The 16,669-nt window shown below is 44.2% G+C and overlaps 1 protein-coding gene across 4 annotated transcripts in view; it reads left to right on the top strand.

The window, feature by feature from the left end:
* Window positions 1-16,669, top strand: part of SPNS2 (SPNS lysolipid transporter 2, sphingosine-1-phosphate) — a 180,015-nt gene that overhangs the window by 73,807 nt on the left and 89,539 nt on the right. For all 4 annotated transcript variants that reach the window (XR_012750524.1, XM_075336368.1, XM_075336370.1 and 1 more), the window contains exon 2: window positions 8,508-8,573. Coding sequence is in view for 3 of the 4 variants with exons in the window: in XM_075336368.1 (XP_075192483.1) it covers window positions 8,508-8,573 (66 nt within the window). In the remaining variant the exon portion in view is untranslated. The remainder of the gene's footprint in view (window positions 1-8,507; window positions 8,574-16,669) is intronic.

Here is a 16,669-nt window from a genome sequence, read left to right as displayed (position 1 = left end):
CCCTCCAAGCCCCAGCGGCTGCAGCGATGCCCTGCTCGGCCCGCCAAGACCAGGCCGCCGCCATACAGGGCGCGGCCCGCCAAGCCCAGACTGCTGCAGCGACGTCCAGCCCAGCCTGCACAGAGCCCCCTGCAACAGCGACACTGATCCAGGCCGCCGCCATGCCAGGCGCGGCCCGCCAAGACCAGGCCGCCGCCATGCCAGGCGCGGCCCGCCAAGGAAAGGCTACCTCAGCATTTACCCCGGCCTGTAAGGCCAGAGCAGACACCGCTCCCCGGTCCACAGAGGTTCCTGATAGGCAGCCCACGGTGGGTGAAGACCCTGCATATTGGCAGATGAGGGCTGACCTGGAGGCCAAATTTCCACAATGGTTGGTGAGCCAGTACATACCCCCTCCGCATACCCCAAAGAGTCTCCTGCTAACTCCTGCAGCAGCTACACCAAGGAGTCCCTCACCTGGGCCGGCCGAAGAGCAGCCATCCCCGGCACTGCCACAGCTGGAGTGCCAGGAAGAACTAAGGGGGAGAGGAGGCCAGGAAGCAGAAGGGTTGACTCCGACTCCAGTGCCACCAGTAGCAGTTGTGTATTCAGAGCCGGAAATGCTGCCATACTCCCGCTGGGACGAGGAGGACCTGACCCCCTCTGCAGAAGAAGAGCTGCCTAAGAGCTTCACCTGGGAGCCCACAGGCATGGATCCAGCCCGCAAGACACGGCGCAGAAGAACACAGTTTGCTCCAGCACCACAGTCTCCTGAACAGAGAGCAGTCACCGCCAGAGACCTAAAGGAGAAGCGTTTGTTGAGAGAGTCCAAAGCCCAGGCTAGAGGACCCCTGTGTTATGGCGTAGTGGAAGACTTCAACTTGAAAAGTGGTTATGGATTCATTGTAGCCCCTGGCATCAAGGAGGGGATATTTGTTAACAGGAGAGATGTAAGCGCTCATCTGCCTAGAGGACACCCTGGCAGAAATCTAAAGATGGGAGACTCAGTTCAGTTCACCAAGCATCAAGGCGAAAGGGGATTGTATGCCCTGGACGTAGCGTTATGTCCCAGCAAACCTTACAGCCATCCCATGCTACAAGAAAGACAAGAAAGACAAGAAAGACAAGAAAGACAAGAAAGACAAGAAAGAAAAGACAGAGATAAAGAACCAGATGTAGAAACAGATGAAGACCAAGAACGGAAAGATAAAGATCCTACAGATGAAGACAGAGACAAAGAGCAAGAAAGTCACAGGTGCCAGTGCCCAACGTGCCCTCGCCCTAGTGAAAAAGAGGAGTAAAGTAAAGTACAGAAAAGAAGTACAGAAGTTAAAGTTTTGAAAGTTTTGTTTGCAACGTTCTCAAGTTTAAGAATGCGCCCACAAGAACTATTGTGAGAAATAAACTTTAAGGCTATGAACTTGCTATAGCCACAAACTCTCGCAGTGTAAAAAGTTACACCAGTGGCACCACCACCAGGGCCAGCCTGTTTAGGGGCTTGGCTCGTCTGCAACCAGGGGGGCCCGTCCGTAGAAAAGGGCCTTGGCTCACCTGCAACCAGAGAGCACGCCTGTTTATGGGGCCTTGGCTCACCACCACAAAGAGGGTACCTGGTCAGCACCAACTGTGGAGGCCGCCTCTGCATCCTGCCAGAAGAGGCTGACGGCGCGGATCCACCAGGCCAGGTATACCCTGAAACCACCAGCCCATGAAAGCCGCCTCTACATCCTGCCAGAAGTGGCTGAAGTCGCGGCCAACGGGAGAGGAAGATTGGAGGAAAGGTCTGGGGAAACGGATGGCCCAGATCTGGTTACCAAAAGGACCGGTGACCTGCCTCCTGAGAGGGTTTTGGGTGGGTTAACGGACTTGTGGGTGGAGGGTGGTGATGTCTGATACCTGGTGCTTTTAAATGTTTTACATGTTTTAATGTTTTATGCATTTTAAAATGTTGTCTTGCAGCCCGAGGACGTGCTGGTGATAACTAAGGGGGAATGTGGCGCCCCTGACCTGGTCAGGCACCACTGAGTACTGCACCCATGCTGGGGACAGTACAATACAGGTAATCCAGAAGGCTGACAGGGGTGTGGAACACAGGCGCATAGTGATCAGGTCTCACACATGTACCCATGAGAGGACCCCTGGGGATCCCAGGAGGGGGCAAAGCCTATACCTCCACTGGAATAGTGGCAGGGGGTTAAAAAGCCTCCATCTCCTCTCAAGGGGTGTGGTAAGAGAATCTGGTTGCTAGGTGGCGTAGGCAAGAACAGGAGAGGAGGAGCAGTGAGTCAGTTAGAAGGAGAACTCCATAGGGCTCAGTGAGGAGCAGACCTGTGGGGCTGCTGCTGTCTAACAGCGCCCGCGCAGTGACTACAGACGGGGGAGAACGGTCAACTAGGAGTGCTGCCTGAAAGCCAGCTTCAGCTAGAGAGTGCACGGAGTGGGAAGTACGGAGACTTCTAGAGAGCACCAGGCCCAACCGGGCGGCAGATCCCGAAGCGAGGATAGATTCACCTTTCCCTGCTAAACCTGCCGGTGTGGGGCTCTTACAGCCCACACCACAACAACCAAAAGCCGCAGCCACGTAACCGCAAGTAGGGCCCATAGGTCACAGGAGGCAAGAGGCTGGAGTGGCCTGGCCCGGGGAACAAGCACACGGCAAAACAAGAAGGGGAGAGAGGCTTGGAGCATCTTCCCTGGGTGACCCCCATAGGGACTCAAAGTCGGGGTCACCCCAAACCACCAAGGGCTAAGGAAGGCGAGTTAGTAGTCACCCTCATACAGTCAGCCGGAAGGATACCTGGTTCCCACCTGGTTCATCCCAGCTACGCCCGGGTTACTCACCCTGCCACCTGAAGTGAGTAAAAACCCTGAAAGACACTCTGCCTGTGTGTGGTCATTCTGCGACTTGTGGTACTACAGCTTTACAAAGGGCCCTGGGGCTTGCCTCACTCTCAGGAGGCTACTACACCCGACTGCACCCACCATCAGCCCCAGGTGCCTCCTAATCTGCAGTGGCGGTCCCCTCTGACCGCAAATCTGAGAGTGGCGTCACGATCAAAACTGAAGATTCCCTACCTGTGACCAGCACCAGCTACGTGGAGTCCCTGAAGGTATGCACCGACACAACACCTGCGGGGCTTCACAAATGTTTTATGGAATAGAATGATATCTAGCACGCATTGAGGACATTGGAGCCTTCTGAGTTAAAGTGGTTGTCAACTAGTAGGACAACCCTTCTGATTCCACTTTTTTGCCGAAGTTAAAATAAAAGACCCTGTACTCACATCCCATTTTGGTAGTGTTCCATCACTGTCGTTAATCGCAGTTCGGGGCTATTGTGACGTCACGGGAGCCCCGCGTCCAATAACTGCTGACTTCTCTCGCCATACCTTCGGACCAAAAAAGCAGTCAACAGGAAGTGAGGGTCAGCCGCAGCGTCACTTCCTGTTGATTTAACTAATTTGGTCCGAAGGCGTGGAGAGAGAAGCCGTTGGTGATTGGACACAAGGCTCGTGTGACATCACAATTAGAGATCAGCGAACCTTAGTATTGAGGTTCAAGGTTCAGAGTTCGACTTCCAAAAAGTATGGTTCGAAGTTCGAGTGAGTGAACCTCTCAATCGAGCAGCGCTGTGCTTGGGTATGAGTGATGTGAGCCACATGCAGTGTTTGATCGGCTCACTTTTGGGGTAAAATCAGCATGAAAACATGTAGTGTACACACACACAAACCCCCCCAAAAATTTTTTCAAAACCCCGCCCACCCTGCCCCGGAAGTGTTTTGCTTATGTGCTATTAGGAAAACACTTCTGGGGCAGGGTGGGCATGGTTTATAAAAAAAATATTTGGGGGGGGGGTTTGTGTGTGCACACTACATCTGATAACACTGATTTTACCCCAAAAGTGAGCTGATCAAACACTGCACGTGGCTTGCACAGGGCTGTGTATCACTCATACCCAAACACAGCGCTGCTTGCTTGAGAGGTTCGTACTTGTCACTCACTCAAACTCCGAACCTGAACCTTGCTTTTTGGAAGTTGAACTCCAAACCTCGAGCCTAAGGCGGGCTTTACACGCTGCGACATTGCTAGCAATTGCTAGTGATGTCGAGCGCGATAGCACCCGCCCGCGTCGCACATGCGATATGTGGTGATTGCTGCCGTAGCGAACATTATCGCTACGGCAGCTTCACACGCACATACCTGGTTGGCGACGTCGGTGTGACCGTCAAACAATATCTCCTTCAAGAGGGAGGTGTGTTCGGCGTCACAGCGACGTCAGTAAGCGGCTGGCCAATAGAAGCGGAGGGGCGGAGATGAGCGGGACATAACATCCCGCCCACCTTCTTCCTTCCGCATTGTCGGTGGAGGCAGGTAAGGAGATGTTTGTCGTTCCTGCGGTGTCACACACAGCGATGAGTGGTGCTGCAGGAATGGCAAACAACATCGTACCGGCAGCAGTAATGATATGAGCAACGTGTCACCGTTCAACGATTTTTGACGTTTTTGCGATCGGTGATCGTTGCTCCTAGGGTTTACATGCTGCGATGTCAGTAACGGCGCCGGATGTGTGTCACTAACGACATGATCCTGACGATATATCGTTACCGATGTCGCAACGTGTAAAGCCTGCCTAAGGTTTGCTCATCTCTAGTCAAAATGTCACGTGAGCCTCAAACTGTGATTACTGATAGTGCTGGAATGATGCCAGAACGGGAGGTGAGTACAGCGTCTTTTATTTTAACTGGGGTAAATAAATGTAATCAGAAGGAGTTGTCCTAGTAGTGGACAACCCCTTAAGTTTTTTTAAGTAGTTAATAGTGAGCACTGAAAGTGTAAATTTCATCGTGCATTAAGTCTTCACAGCAATAAAATTACGGTCTGGAATAAATGAATGAAACTTTGGATTCTTACCAATTTATTCTAATTAGGTCATGAAGATGAGGCAGGGTTTATATTTATAAGTGTCATGTAAACTATGTGTGAACGCTTATGTAATACCCCATAAAAGCATGTGTAGTATAACATATGACTAACTGTGTAAAAAGCATCATATAATGCTGGGGTGTGGCCTGAAATGTCTGTGTATGTTGACATTGACTATGGGGGCGAGGTGCATTAGAAAAGTATCTTCCTACTAGGGCGTGTTACTAAATTTTACCATGTGCTTTACACCCAAGTTTTATTTAAATACCTGCTAAGCATCACTTCAAACTAGGCTGAGAAGCTTCACCAAACTCAGTCTTTCTGGTTTTTATAATGACAGGAGGAAATAATTACATTTTATTAATGGAGCTTTCTTAATCTGTAGGAATGTGATTATAGTGACCAATAAAGCATATCGTTATTTCCTTGGCGCGTCCCACAATTTTCCAAGGAGTGAATAAATAGATCATATGATACATCCAAACTTTATAGAAAGATCAATAAAAAGAAGGGAGTATTTATAGTAGGAGTGATTGTAGATCTATAAAGTAGGCGGAGGTGGTGGACAAGCGAGAGTGCTCTTACTAATAAATATATCACACTTTACTTTATGGCAGGTTATTCACAATTGTCTATGATAAAAAGTCATGACCTGTCTATAGTTCGAAAACGTCATCTTAAATACCAGTTGATAACTGGTACCAGGCAAATCGTATAGTCCCTGGAGATCTGAGGTTGAGGGCAGCCATGGCCTGTGCCCTGCCCCAGAAGCACTTGTGGGATGATGTAAATCAATAGGGCTGACCTCAGATCACTAAGTGATACCATTGACTGTCATCCTGAGGCTGTAATGGTGGTGAAATATTGGCATTATTTATGGCATGTTGACATAATCATAAGCGAGGAACATAAAGTGAAGTCTCTGCGAGTTTACAACTTCTTAACTGTGGTGGCATAAAGATAGCATTCTGCAGTCACGGTCAATGAGTTTGTTGAAATGGAATCATTTTAGTAGCTCAGATGGAGAGACAGAGAGATACAAAGATAAAATCTTATATTCCTTTAGAGACCAAACAGGTTTGATGTGAGCCAAAAGCTGTAAAAGAGAGAAAATAGAATAAAACGGGCTACGTATGAAAGATAAATTAGTATTCAAGCAATGACGACGGATCCAAGGAGGAAAGAAAAATGACAGCGAGACGACTATTACAAAAGCTTTGTCACAGAGAAAAGGAGGATCTGCGTATATGTAGTATCGGTTTACTCATGCTTTCATCATGGACATAATGGCTCTACCTTTCCTATGAACACCTGCATACCCCATGGGAATTTATGTGAAAATTGATTTTTGTTTGGTGTTGCTAAGGTGGAGCATGGTCTGAAACAAATTATACTTTTAGGAAGTATGATAATGGGGATAAAATCAGACACTATGTGAACTGATGATCTGACGTTACTCCATTTAACCCCTCCGTACTGCCGGTTATGTATTTATGTGCTCTTAAAATCAGTGCCATAATCCCACTGGTTTTGGGAGATTTGAAATAATTCATTTTCTGTCAAGGTTTTAGAATGAATAGATAGTCTTAGTGGTACAGTGAAGGTTAAACTTATGCTTCATATCATAATAATAATCTTTATTTCTATAGCGCCAACACTTTACAATTCAGAGGTTCATATACAAGCAAATAACAGTTATAGAAAATAAAATAATTAGGGCAAAAATAAAGACAACCCTGCCTGAACCAGCCACCAGCCAATCTTTGTGATGCTTTTGAGTGTGGTAGAGTTTGATGGAGAGTTATGTTCTGAGAAGTAGTGGAGGGACTCTATGTGAATTGAATTCGATTTGGAGTGTGATAGGCCACCCTAAAAAGATGTGTTTTTAGGGAGCGTCTAAAGCTGAGTAACTTGTGGTTCATCCTAGTTTCTTGGGATAAAGCTTTTCAGTGGTTTGGTGTAGCTCAGGTGATGTCTTGAAGATGGGAGTGGGAGGTTTGGATTAGTGTGAATGTTAATCGAAAGTCGTTTGCGGAGCGTAGGTAACAGGTAGGGTGATAGACATACATGAGGGTGGAGATGTAGTGGGGTGCCGCACTGTGGAGAGCTTTGTGGGTGAGAACAGGCAAATTGAATTGGATCCTATGATATATGGGCAGCCAGTGCAATGACTGGCACAGAGCAGAAGCATCCAAGTAACGATTAGCCAGATTGGTGACCCTGGCAGCAGCATTAGGGATGGACTGTAGAGGAGAAAGACTAGTTAGGATGAGACCACTTAATAGAGAATTGCAGTAGTCAAGGCGAGAGTGGATCAGGCCCACGGTGAGGGTTTTCATAGTCTCCATAGTGAGAAAGGGGCAGATTCTAGAGATGTTCTTGAAGTGCAAGCGACAGGAGCGGGCGAGAGATTGCATATAGGAGATAAAGGAAAGAATGGTGTCAAGCATAACACCCAAACAGCGAGCCTGCTGCCTAGGAGTTTCGTGGTGCTGCATACAGAAAGAGACATGAGGTTTAGGAAGGTTAGAAGACGGAGGGAGTAGAAGAAGTTCAGTTTTGCAAAGGTTACGTTTCAATTAGAGAGCAGACATACAGTATATGGTTACAATATTATAATGTTCATAACCTACAAGACACATACCCAAAAAGCTATATGAAAAATATGCTAAAGAAAACTATTCTAGAGATATGATATGGGTGCTCCAGTCTTCTGTTAAAGATAGTATCTGAACTTTTCTTACCCGAGTCAATTGTATAGGATGTTCCATCTATGGGTGGACAGCGTGCTTCAACAGTGTTTCCTTATCATGTCTTCCTTCATGTAGTCCTAATAATGCGCAAACTCTGCAGCTGTCACATGCGATAAACATATCACAGGAAGGGCTCAATCCAAAAACGTTCATACTGATAGGACACGGGACACTATCTGGGATAAGCAGAAGGTACACAATTTCCAGGAAAATATCTGTTTCATGAGGAAAGATCTCCGTAGGTTCTACAGATAGTATCCCTATGTGTTTTTACAGATAGCTATAATTTGGTAATGACAGTCAGAAATAAAATTTTCCCCCAAGACAATAAATATAAAGCTTTGCTTTTTTACAATCTGAATCAAGTTCAATCAAGTTTAGTCAGCGTAATCTTAGCATATTGTCTGCTTAATGCACTTACTGCAATACAAAGGCAAAATATAAAGCAACAAGGTAATCTGAGGATACCAAACCACTTAAGGAGAATAGCAAAATCCTATTCCCATTTTTTTTGCACTTGAATAACCCATATATCAAACCATTTCTAAAGCATGCGTGCACTTGTCCTGGGGAAATGGGCCACTGGATGATGCCAGGGATGGGCTCACTGCAATCACAAGCTTTCTATTTCTTGTTTCTTACTACCTTTTATATTGTCTTCCCTATTGAACCAGTAGAATTTCCTTTGACAATGTCTTTGCTCATTGGCCTCACTGTAGATTAGCCGCTATGAATTTAATTTTAGGAATAATGTTTGGATATGGGGAAGAGGACATTTTGGAGCATGAATGCTAGAATGTAACTCCTAACTGGAAATATTTTTCTTCAAATATGTCTATTATCTCCTAACAGGGGTACTACTGGACATTCAGCAACACTTTGGAGTCAAGGACAGTGGTGCTGGCTTACTACAAACTGGTAAGTGTCCATCAGTGTACTTTCTTTTTGAGTTATGAGCAGAGCCTAGGTTCTGCAGTTTTGGGGGCTCATGAACAGGGTAAAGGCCACTTTACACGCAACGACATCGCTAACGAGATGTCATTGGGGTCACGGAATTCGTGACGCACGTCCAGCCTCGTTAGCGACGTCGTTGCGTGTGAAACGCACGAACGACCGTTAACGATCAAAATTACTTACCTAATCGTTGATTGTTGACGCGTAGTTCCTTTCCTGATTATCGTTGCTGTTGCAGGACGCAAGTTGTTTGTTGTTCCTGCGGCAGCACACATCGCTATGTGTGACACCGCAGGAACGAGGAACATCACCTTACCTGCGGCCGACCGCAAAGAGGAAGGAAGGAGGTGGGCGGGATGTTCGGCCCTCTCATCTCCGCCCCTCCGCTTCTATTGGGCGGCTGCTTAGTGACGCCGCTGTGACGCCGAACGAACTGCCCCCTTAGAAAGGAGGGGGTTCCCCGGCCACAGCGACGTCGCTAGGCTGGTAAGTATGTGTGACGGGGACTAGCGATATTGTGCGCCTTCAGGCAGCGATTTGCACGTGACGCACAACCGACGGGGGCGTGTGCTTTCACCAGCAACATCGCTAGCAATGTCGCTGTGTGTACAGTGGCCTTAAGGCTGTGATTGTGCAGATGAGTAACTTGATGCCCCCCGAAAAATTGTATACATCTGTATTCATATTCTGTTAGTATCTTCTTAGGCCATTTACTCACAGTGAGTATTTGGTGAGTTTTTTACCTCAGTATTTGTAGCCAAAACCAGGAGTGGTACAATCAGAGGAAAGGTACAATAGAAACATGGGCACCACTTTTGTATTTATCGCCCACTCCTGCTTTTGGCTTACACATACTGAGGTAAAAATTCACTAAATACTCAATGTGTGCACATGGTCTTACACATACTGAGGTGATACTGAGGTAAAAACTCACTAAATACTCAGCGTGTGCACACGGCCTTACAAATGCTGAGGTAAAAACTCACTAAATACTCAACATGTGCACGTGGTCTTACATATGCTGAGGAAAAAAACTCACTACTCAAAGTGTACGTGTGACTATACATAGAAAAGTTACCAGCAACCTCTTTTTATTCTTTAGGCAAGGATCTCCTTAATGGTCTTTATTATAGACATATGCCTAGTATATAGTGCCTCTATATGTTTCTTTCAATTTGGCATATCGTAGAGCAGGCCACATGTTTATTTCTCGCAGATTCTAAGTGATTCTACCTGTGTCTTCATGTAAAATTGGACAAAGATGCAGATATATTATGGCCCATAGAATTTAATGAGCGCTATATTAGGGATCTGTGCACAACACAGTTATTAAGATGTTTGCATACCGTTATCATATTTATCCTATTTCAAGCACTTTGATTAAAGTAATTTTCTTCACTGTTATCAAGGATTTTTATTAGGGATGATCGAATACCTCAAATATTCGGCAACGCCCATATTCGCCGAATAGGTCGCCGCTATTCGACTATTTGTGAATATTCGATGCGCAATGTAAGTCTATGGGAAACCCGAATAGTTGCCAAATAGCAACTATTTGGGCTTCCCATAGACTTACATTGCGCATCGAATATTCACATAGCGGTGATCTATTTGTCAGATATTCGCGAAGCCGAATATTGCCGAATATTTGTGATATTCAATCATCCCTAATTTTTTATCTCTAATTGAACGCAAAGCATCTTTCTCATCACATGGAGTCTATAGCTTATATTTAGAGATTATGAAAATAGCCTCCTGACATGTCACATTTACTGAAAATCCAGCTGACATGGAATTTCTTCTCAGAATGTCCTAGCTATGACTAGTTTGTTAAATATTACACATGCTGCACATACTTCTTTATCGATCGTAAGCACAAAAACATTTAGTGTATCTGGTATCTAGAATACTCTCTGAAAATATGTTACCTTGATCATTTTAAGGTGAATTTCTCTTGTATAACCTGACACAGTAAGCACAATCTAATCATTATTTAATGGACGTTAAGTATTGCTCAACAAGGAGGATTGAGGCGCTACAACGATATAATTTCACAAAAATAGCAAGATTAATGTTAAATATAGTGTTTCTTAGGTCAAAAAAAGTATCAATAGCATTTATCATCGAATGGATGTGATTCAGATACCTGTAGGTGATCACTGGGAAATCGAATCCACACAATTGCTAAATTGGATAACTATAGGTCTTAGGGCTAAGACACACGGCATGAAAATCGGAGCGAGTGGAATGCGATAAAACATCATATTTCACTCGGACCAATATTAATCTATGTGCCAGCACCCATGAGCGATTATTTTCTCAGCCCTAATCGAACCGAGAAAACTGTTGCAGCATGCTGCGGGTGCAATGCGATCCTCTTTCTCTTGCACCCATTCAAATCTATGGAACGAGAGAAACATCGCACTGCCCTCGCAGTACACCGGTGTACTGCGAGTGCAAGGCGAGAATGGCAATAGCCGGCTACAGAGGAGAGAGGGAGAGAAATTCCTTCCTCCCCTCTGCAGAGCCGGCCCGCCCCTCCTCAGTGCCCACCCACTCCCCGCAGTAGTGGTCCGATCGCATGATCGGACCTCAGTCGCAATGACACTCGCATGACACCCAGCTCCTGCTGTGCTGCCAGCGTGAGCTGAGTGTCATGCGAGGATCACATTAGTCCCCGTGTGGCCCCTGCCTTAATCTATCTTCCCTATTTCAGATGTAAAAAAAAATAAAAAATCACTTATGAGTATTTTTTTTGTACTGTTGGTCGATACAGGAATATATCTTACAAAAAAAGACACAAACGTCTCATTTCTTACTAGCATCATGTTTTGGTTTTTTTTAGCGTTTTAGGCTACATTTACATGTCTAGCAATAATTCGTTAGAATGGATCGAGTAGTGATCCGTTGGGGAAAAAGTTGTGCAAACACCGTTTTCTTGTTCGTTTTTGAAAAAATTGATTTTTGTGGGATCCATTTTTTTTATATTGGAGTCTATAGAAAATGGATCTGTTAATTGATTGCTATTTAGCCATCCGTTTTTCTTTCAATTGTAAAGGATCCGTTTGTTTCTTACTGGATGAGTTTCAAATTGAAGGGAAATCGTAATCTATTATCGGATCCGTCTCCATAGATTCCAATGTAAAAAAAAAAAAAAAAACACGGATCAGGCAGAAATCAGTTATTTCACAATGGTTAAAAAAATTTTTTGTTTGTTTTATGCTAATTGATCTCTGTAGGATCTGCTCTAACAGATGATTACTGGACATGGGAACTCAGCCTAAGAATATATCCTGACCACTCCCATTGACTTTTAACAGACTCATAAAGTTTCAGGAGTATTTTTTTTTTTTTTTTAATAGCATACAACAATATTCTAAGTACTTATTTATTTGTTACATTTATTAAACATTTAAATATAGTTTAGCAGAAAATGAAGGACAGCTTTAAAAGGAAGGTGTCAATATAATATAACCTATTGTTGAAATCGGGTTTTTGTGTTTTATTATTATTATTTTTATTTTATTAATTTATTTAATTTTTTTGACAATTTTTTTTTCCCATATCAAAAGATTTATTAAAAATAGAAATCTTGCAAATTTCACACTGGCCAGTGGGGTTTTGTAGACTCTAAATTTCCTGTTTCGGGTATATTAGCCACAATAGATGGAGTTTGAACCTATAATTTTTATTGAAGAATCAAGTGATTGTGTGCATAGGTGCTGATGAAGGGAGGGGGCGAATGTGAGCTGTGAAATCGCCAATTCTCAAAGGTGGATACTGTGTTATCAGCTGGGTATATGGGTGTTACCTGTCATTGTAACCCTTCCTCTGATGATAATATGCCTGCTGTAAACTCTTTCTGAAATGACGAGAAGTATGAGTTTTAAATAGCCCCAGTGACCAGTGTGATAATAATTGAAAGACTAATTTTTATTTTTTTATACAGAAAACTATAATTAAAAAAAATTAAATATTCCTAAAAAAATATACAAATATAAACACACACGTTTTATTTACATACAGTATGTGTTATATAAATATGTACACATTTAATACAGGAACCTGATTTAAACAATAGCTAATTTTCTGATGTCACATTCCATTTCAGTGATAATTTACTGATGGTTATAGTCAATTAGTAGAATGAGTTGTGGTGGGGAAGTGGGTTTGTAGCATGCAAGGAGTTAATAAATTAATGTAATGGTAAGCCTTATGTTCTTGAAATCTTCAGCACCCAATCCCCAGAAAAGTAAAGGTTTGCTCACCTCTGTAAAGGCAGCTGTGGGGTTAAACCATATTTTCCCCTTTAGCTGGAGATACTTTAGCCCAAACAGAATGAAGACTAAACAGGCTGCACCTTTTGTAGACACAAGGGATCTCGCTGCTGCAGAAATAACACATCTGGTAGGGTCTCCCTGCCGGAGAAATGCATTTTATTATACACACCAAAAATCTTCATTCATGATGTTCACGTCCATGACGACTATTTTCTAACATTTATTGCTTTGCATCACAGTAAGATTCTTAGGCTGGGGAAATCAGTTTACACAGTGTTGAAATATGTGACTTTGTTGCTCCTTGGTTAAGTGATTCTCCTGGGAGATTCTGTCTGAAAATGATGGTTACTGAAGACAAAACATAGTGATAATGCGTCACCTCTGGTGTTCAATTCGGTTAGTGCTATTGAAGTGTAAATAGTTTTTTTTGTTTTTTTGGAATAGTTAATTTGTTACTGGCTATACTGTATGCCATTTAAAGCACCACTCCAGCGTTTTTTTTATTTTCCCGCTGGAGTGGTGCTTTAAATGTAAGTCCCCTGCCCCCGTCTTATACTCATCTTCCGCTATCTTCATCTTTTATCACCGCCGCTCCGGTCGATCTCAGCAATTTGTGACCAACTGGCTTCTCCAGTATCTCATGGAGTGAGCTGTAGGTCACAACCCAATACAAGTCTATGAGAGCCTCATTCTGGCTTTCATAGAACTACATTGAGAGCTTGTGATGTAACTTCTGACTTCCAACCAGTCCAAAGTTATGGGCACAAGATACGCCATGGGACTGGAGCAGCGCCAAAAAATTATGAAGCCACCTGAAAGTGAGTATATCACAGGGAACAGAGGGCTTGCGCCACAAAAAATGGAGGAGTGGTGCTTAAAGGGTTTTATGAGTTTTATATTGACAACCTTCCTTTAGGTTAGGTAATTAATATCTGATTGGTAAGGGTTTAACTCTTGGCACTGCCACTGTGATTGAAGGGGCCATAGCCACTAGCATACCTCCCAAACGTCACAGATCCAGTAGTACAATCCTTCATTTGGGGAGCTGTTTCTCTATCCTGGAGGGCACTACTGCTGGGAGCATCATATTGTGTGTGTGTGTGTGTGTGTGGAGGGGAATGTATTGTGGGGGCACCATACTGCATAGGGGGAATGTACTGTAGGGGTATCATATTGTTTGTATAGAGAGGGGCATCATAATGTGTCTGAAGGAATATGCTGTGTGTGGGAATCTACTATGGGGGCCTCATACTGTGTGAGGGTGAAAGGAGTAAGTAGGGAATGTACTTCGAGTGTAATCATATTGTGTGTGGAGGGGAATGCACTGGGGGCATCATACTGTGTGAGAGGGAAAGGAGTAAATAGGGGAAAGTACTTCCAGGGTAATCATATTGTGTGTGGAGGGGAATACACCTGGGGACATCATACTGTGTGTGTGGGAAAGGAGTAAGTGGGGGAAGGTACTTCCAGGGTAATCATATTGTGTGTGAAGGGGAATACACTGGGGGACATCATACTGTTTGTATGAAGGGGAAAGTACTGTGCAGTGAGCAATATATTGTGTGTAACAATATGTACCGCCAAGGTAATCCTACTGTGTGTGAGGGGGGGAAAGGTCACGTGGGGGGGCCACAAAAGTGGAATTATTCTGTGTGGAAACACATATGGCACTTACTAGATGCAATATTTCTGTGTGAGCACATATAAAGGGCTGGTGAGGTTAGGGAAGGGGTATATGTCCCTCGTTCCTGTGTTTCATAGTTGGGAGGTATGCACTAGAATTGGCTTTGTCTCATTCAAGTGAAGTGTTCTGCCTTGAATAATGTGGTTCGAAATTTAAGACAAAATAGGCTTTACTTCATATCTACATTTACACCCAGCTTTACCAAAACTTGAGCCTTTTATGAAATCAATAATCTGATATTACATTAGTGTCAACAGAGTAAGAAATGTATTTCTAATTAGCGGCCACTTGTGGGGAACATTAGATTGCGTATTTGCCATATAAATAATAGATCCTATCTGTGAATGGAGACATAAGTAAGCTTTCAGCAGGCAGAGTCTATGGAATATAAGCAGATGTGTTCTTTTGTAAATAGCCTGTGTAATTATTTTTTCATTGAATTGGTCACATAGAGCTTTTAAGTGTAATTATGTAGGAGAGAAGATGATCAAAGAATTCATGATTTGCAGAATATTGAACTGAGGCCTAAGAATGCACACTCAGGTCCTCGGAGACTTGGCAGGAGCAAAATAATCTGCATTTACAGACTATTTACTGTATGTTTCCAAGTCCCTGACCATTTAACTAACTAAAGGCAATGTTATGATACTTCTAATAATTAACATTGATATAGTAGAGAAACCTATATAGCAAATCATAACTGTTATGCCACCAGAAGTCCCATATATGAGTATACTTAAAGAGATGGTTTACTACTCAGCATTAGTGGCATCACATCACTGTAAAATGTATAGGGAAGGCTTTTGTCAAATACCTTGGGTGGTATATGCTGCCTCTGAGCAATGCTATTGTGGTCTGCTCATCCCCATCAAGTGACCCCTGGGCTCTGTGACCTCTCAGATCCGGTGATGTCATGTCAACTTCCAGTTGACCCGACATCACCAATGCAGGCCCCAGTCTTCCTGAGTGACTGGGCTGTGGGTGGCGTTTCACCGCTCGCCTCAGCCCAGTATGGCTCCCGCTTGCAGCACTGTGCAAGTGAAGGAGAGAGCAAGAGTGAGATGCTGGGCTGTGACGAGCGGTGAAACTCATCCCACAGCCCAGTCTGTTGTGAATGTTAGTTATGTTTTGGCTGCTGGGAGGCTCCCTCTGGTGGCCAGGAATGGTTTGGACTTGGACCAGGTGTGTTGTGCAGTGGGTGTTTCCTTTGCTAACTCTCTGCTTATTTAAATCCTGGTCTGATTGCAGGCTGTTGCCGGATGTCAGTTGTTCTTTGTATCTCCAGCCTGCTTAATCCTGCTCTACACCACATCTTCCCCAGATTAGTGCTTGCTCTTTATTTATTGTCTGGTTCTTTTGTTTATCTGGGTTTGTCATTTGCTGTGGTTGGTTTCAGGTTATTTGCTTGTAGGGATTTTCCCCCTCAGTGGTTTGATGGGGAACTCCCTGCAGTTCTGTGTGGAGTATAGCTCCTTTGGGTCCATGTATTTGTGGCTTGTTGACTTTGTTATAATTCTTGTTTTCTGTTCATTGGTATGACAAGGGCACCTGGTATAGGACGGAGTTCAGATCGTGCGATCTGAGGGCCTTTTTGTACTATCAGGAAGTTGGTATTTTGCAGGGTTTTTCTCTGGCTACCATCAGTCCCTGCCCTGTCCTTTCCTATTTTAGTCAGCGGGGCCTCACCTTTTGCTAATCCTGTCATCTACCTGCGTATTGTGTTTTTCCTATATCACCGCAGTCTTTGAATGTGGGGGGCTAGCTATTCTTGTCTATTTTCTGAGGCAGAGAGTTATTCATCTTTCCTACCTTTAGGATAGCTAGTTCTCCGGCTGGGTTCGCGGTGCACAGGATGTTAGTTCACCCCTCGGCTACTTCTAGTTGTGATGGTTAGTAAGGGGATGGCGGCCAGATTAGTTGCCAATGCTCTTGTCACCTTTTGCCAATGATTTGTGGTGGTCTTCCATGGTTCCGGATCATAACACCAGTCACTCAGGGTAATTGGGGCCTGCCTCGGGCTCTAATTTGGGCTAAGGACATGGAGGAGGAGGTATATAGAGCCATTACCTTTCCTTGTAATCCTGTTTGTAATGATA

Source organism: Anomaloglossus baeobatrachus, chromosome 2, assembly GCF_048569485.1.
Source record: "Anomaloglossus baeobatrachus isolate aAnoBae1 chromosome 2, aAnoBae1.hap1, whole genome shotgun sequence".
Classification (NCBI taxonomy): domain Eukaryota; kingdom Metazoa; phylum Chordata; class Amphibia; order Anura; family Aromobatidae; genus Anomaloglossus; species Anomaloglossus baeobatrachus.
This window is presented reverse-complemented; position numbering and strand designations above follow the sequence as displayed.